General features: G+C 38.3%; 1 protein-coding gene across 1 annotated transcript; it reads right to left on the bottom strand.

Annotated features, from left to right (window-relative positions):
- Nucleotides 1–1,775: 1,775 nt before the first annotated feature.
- On the bottom strand, nucleotides 1,776–3,053 carry LOC116982026 (galactoside 2-alpha-L-fucosyltransferase 2-like). Its single transcript, XM_033035299.1, has one exon. It carries the CDS (start codon nucleotides 2,966–2,968, stop codon nucleotides 1,892–1,894), a length of 1,077 nt encoding a protein of 358 aa, XP_032891190.1. The 5' UTR covers nucleotides 2,969–3,053; the 3' UTR covers nucleotides 1,776–1,891.
- Nucleotides 3,054–4,653: the final 1,600 nt, after the last annotated feature.

Below are 4,653 nucleotides of genomic sequence, written 5' to 3'. Positions count from 1 at the left end.
ACTACAATGGTACCAATTATTTCATTAGTCATAACATACTTTCTGTTTATGTCAATCTTATTCAACAACAGATGGTTAATACAAGTCAAACACTATTTTCTATGTTTCTAATATTCACTTTTTGTTTGCTCATGAAATAAAAAAGAGCTGTAACAAAATAATTGCCTGTTAGACAGTTATGGTGAACAATTGTTCTTTGGACGGGACTGGGGAGCTGGAGGTGATGGTGCTGGAACATGTGCCTTTTGATGTACAGTATTAATAGCCTGGATTTGGGTGCATGGCGTATGTAACAAAGAACATAGAAATGTACAACTTGGGAACAGGTTCAATGGCACACAATGTTTGTGCTGAATATGATTCCAAGACCATCTCTTATCTGCCTGCACATAAGACATATCTCTCCATTCTCTGCATATCCATGTGTTTCTCCATCCAAATGCCTCTTTATGCAAAAATTATAATTTGTAAGGTTAATCAAGAAGTTAAAGTTCTTCATCTCTTTGTGATCAGAATAAAACATATTTAAATGCTATTATACAATTATTTTTAACTCATTTACTGCAATGAAGACATAAGGATGCAGACATGTTTACTCTATTAAATTAACAATTATGCTAGAGTTTACTTTCCTGAACATATGAGTTAGAATTGGTTAATCTGTACTTTTAGTCTTCAGGATAAAGTTTTAAGACATGAGCTGACATTAGAACAATAAAGAATACAGCAAACTACTAAAACATCTTCATGTCCCTTCCTTTCTGGGCTTTGAAGTGAGGAGAGTTTTAAGTATACTTGAGTTTTCATGATTTGTGACAAGCTATGATTCGTATGTAGAAAGATGGTTAAAGGGCCATAATAATTGTTCTTAAAAATAATAATTTAGCTCAAAAAACATACAATTAATGATAAAACGAGAAGTGCTTGAGGAACTCAAATGGATTTGGCAGCCCCTGTTATCCCCGCAGTCAGCCTTCTTCTTTCCCCTCTTTAGTACGCACTTCTCCCATCTCCCGTATTTCCTTTTTATACCTCCTATTTCCCCAGCTCCCTCTCCTATGTGTCCCCCCCCCCCCCCATTTCACTTCCTCTTCTCTCCTTATCAGACACCCTTTGCACCTGAAGCCTTTGTCATTTACTCAACCCATCTGACAATCAACACCCTCACCGACACCAACCTATCATTTACCAGGCTTTGTCCCACTCCCACCCATTTTCCAGCTTTCCCCTCAACCCCATCCAATCTATTTGTCAGAATAAGAGTGCCAGCCAATTATGTCACCTACCCATTCCCTATCGATTCCCTCCACAGATGCTGCCTGACTTTCAGAATCTTCTGTCTCTTGTATCTTAGAGTAATGTGTTCAGTTTTGGTCACCCTACTATAGGAAGGATGTTGTGAAGCTGGAGAGACTGCAGAGAAGATTGACGAGGTCTGTGCTATTGTGAGAGGTCAGGCAGGCTCGGAGTTTATTTCATGGAGCGCAGGAGGTTGAGGAGTGATCCTATAGGGGTGTATAAAGTAATGAGGGGAACAGATAGGGTGATTGCACAGTGTTTTACCCAGGGTAAGGTGAGAGGGGAAAGATTTAAATAATTCAATTTAAACTATTAATAGATTTAATAGTTGCCCCTGAGTGGGAAAGTTTTCCACAGAGAGAGGTGGGTATATGGAAAGAGCTCACCAAGGAGGTAGTTGAGGCACGTACAACGAGAACATTTAAAATACATTTGGACAGGTACATGTATTGGAATGGGTGAGAGGGAGATGGGCCAAAGGTGGGCAGGTGGGACTAACGTGGATAGGGCATCTTGTTTGACTTGGGCAAGTTGGGACGATGAGCTTCTTTCCATGGTGTATGACAGTTTGAATTAAGAATGCTTGGTTAATTTAGTTATTCATTTTTTTTGTACTGGCAGTGTCTGCCAGAAGAGGTGAGAGATCAGCTGGAATTCCAATCCATTGAGGTAAGAAAGCTGCTTTGTACTTAAATTCCTTTAGAAACGGTGAATCAGACAGAGTGTAATTATCGAGATAAATAGTCTCCCCACCAGCGAGGTACCCAGCCCAATACCCAAATGTTCCTATCGTCATTATAGTGTGATTACAATGAGCAAGAATAGAAAGATCTTGACCTGGACTGTTCAATGTATCTGAAAAGAAAACATCCCCTTTGGAATTATCGATGTTCTCCTTGCACCAATCCATTCCATCACTTGTCACCACAAAAATTACATTCTTGTATTTATTTCTGAAGTAAGTCATTGTTTTTTCTAAATATTTCTTATCCGCCACAACCCCTTTCCATATTTTTGGCATCGTTTGTAAATAATCGCCCCTTCGAACATGAACACCAACAAAAGTCACATTCTTTCGCTCTCCCACGATGCGTCTCAGATATGTATTTGTCTCTTCTGTTATAAAGTCATGAAAGGTGAACTCGCGGAGAATTTCCTCTCGTAAGTGATGATAGAAGGTCCAGGAGCACGGGTATCCCTTGAGCATTCGATAGTTCCCTGGAATATTACGATACTCGTCATCCATCCAGTCATGGAGCCCGTAAGGCTTCAAGTGTAATTTTTCAATCAAACTTTTATGGAGGGTTGGAAGAGTAGTTTTAAAGAGAGGAGACAGATAATTGGCCATGGAAGGCAAAATGTAGGCCTGATGATTATTCAGCTTTGCCAAAGCATACAGTGTTGCATATTCCCCCATCTGGTTGCCAAGTCGTCCAATAGAATTTACTGTCCAAATTCCCTTTGGAATATTCTCCATTCTGGTTTGACCATCTTCCTTACCACATTTTACATTTGTATCTTTATTTAAATTAACTATTTTAAACTTAAGTTTATATTGGTATCCAATAGTTATGCAAACAAATGTTACTGAAAGTAAAATGAATATGAAGAAGCGACGTTTCATATTGTTTTGCGCAATAGAAATGCACTTTGTCAAAACTATTTTCATGATGTTCACAAGTTGTATCTTCTCTGTTCTTTCAATTTACCTCAGTGCTTCTGAAAATAGATGTGTTTAAAATAAAATTATTAAAGTTATTATTATTAAAAATTATTATTAATATTATTATATTTGAACAATTCCTCAAATTTGCTAATGTTTAGTTTAGTTTTGAGATACAGCGGGGTCATGGGGAGAATGTACATTCATTTCCAATTAACCTATTTCTGAAAAACAAAGGGAATAATTAGTTTCAGAGAAAAGACAGAAGTGCCCCCAAGCTGTGGAATACCCTACCTAGGGCTATGAGAGACATCCACACACTTGACATTTTTAAACGGCAGCTAAAGACTTACCTTTTTAATCAAGCTTTTAACTGATTTTACTTCCTTTGTCCTTTTACACTCTCAATTTAATATTTTATATTTTCATATAAATCTGTGCTTTTTATGCCATTAACAGCCTATGTTCTTACTGTTTTTAATTATATTTTTGTTTACACCTAATTCAACGTGGAAAGCACTTTGGGTTTCATTCAATTGTATGAATGTACAAATAAAGTTATTATTATTATTATATTATTCTGCACACCCAAGACGTCCTAATTTCTCACTGAATATTGAGGCAAATTACAGACTTGTCACTATTATCAAGGCCACTGAATGCACACAAATGAACTCAACGTTAACAAGCATTCATTTACACTTGGGATCAATCAAAAGTTTAAAAAAGGTTGTTAATAAAATTAAAATATCCAGAGCTTCCTTTTCAGGGACAAAAAGGTGTCGGAACACATATCAATTAAAATTTAGCTGCATTTATCCACAATTTTTTTTCACTATACCCCCTACTTCTATTTTGATTTTGTGATCAATCAACTTCTAATGACAGGGTACAAACTATCGACTGATGTCTACTACAAATCCACTGACTCCCACAGTTATCCCAACAACACAGGCTCTTTAACGTAGGAGTCCTTGGTGACTATGTGTTCCACAGTTGAGTTTAGAGCCAGGGAGATCGTGTCTGCTGTGGACCTCTTGGATCAATAACCAAATCTACAGTGGATCAAATGTGTATGAAGGAACTGCAGATGCTGGTTTACACCGATGATAGACACAAATGCTGCAGTAACTCTGCTGGTTAGGCAGCATTTCTGGATGTACTGAAGCATGATGCAGCCAACGGCAAAGGCTCTATGGGGGAGGGCAACAATCTAGGGTCCTTCCGCTGCTGGACGTTGGAAGGCAGGGTGTGGTGGAGACATCCCGCAAATAAGGGAAGAGATTCAACCCCAGGGGGCCACAGCAGTGGCACGGGTACCGGGTAAAATTGTGTACACACTATGTTACGACGCATTGAATCTACGTATAAACTCCGAGAATGTCGGAGAATTTTCACACGGTACCTATTTTGTTTTTGTTTTTTACTCTGAATAAAATTTATTTTGATATTTTTTAATAAAAGCATCTCTGGAGATGAATAGGTGATGTTTCGTGTTGAGTCAATTCTTCAGATCAGACTTCCTCAGTCCGAAGGAAGGTCTCGACCCAAAACGTCACCTATTACTTTTCTCCAGAGATACTGCCTGACCCGCTGGATTTATGCAGTGGATCAGGGATGACTGAGAGGCTGGAGTTAATGTACGCCATCAATAGTCTCTCAAAACACCTTATGATGGTGGATGTTAGTGC

This window comes from Amblyraja radiata, chromosome 16 (genome assembly GCF_010909765.2).
Source record: "Amblyraja radiata isolate CabotCenter1 chromosome 16, sAmbRad1.1.pri, whole genome shotgun sequence".
Lineage (NCBI taxonomy): Eukaryota > Metazoa > Chordata > Chondrichthyes > Rajiformes > Rajidae > Amblyraja > Amblyraja radiata.
This window is presented reverse-complemented; position numbering and strand designations above follow the sequence as displayed.

Coding starts and splice junctions, on each gene's coding strand:
- LOC116982026 (XM_033035299.1), bottom strand. CDS start 2,968: ATGAAAATAGTTTTGACAAAGTGCATTTCTATTGCGCAAAACAATATG.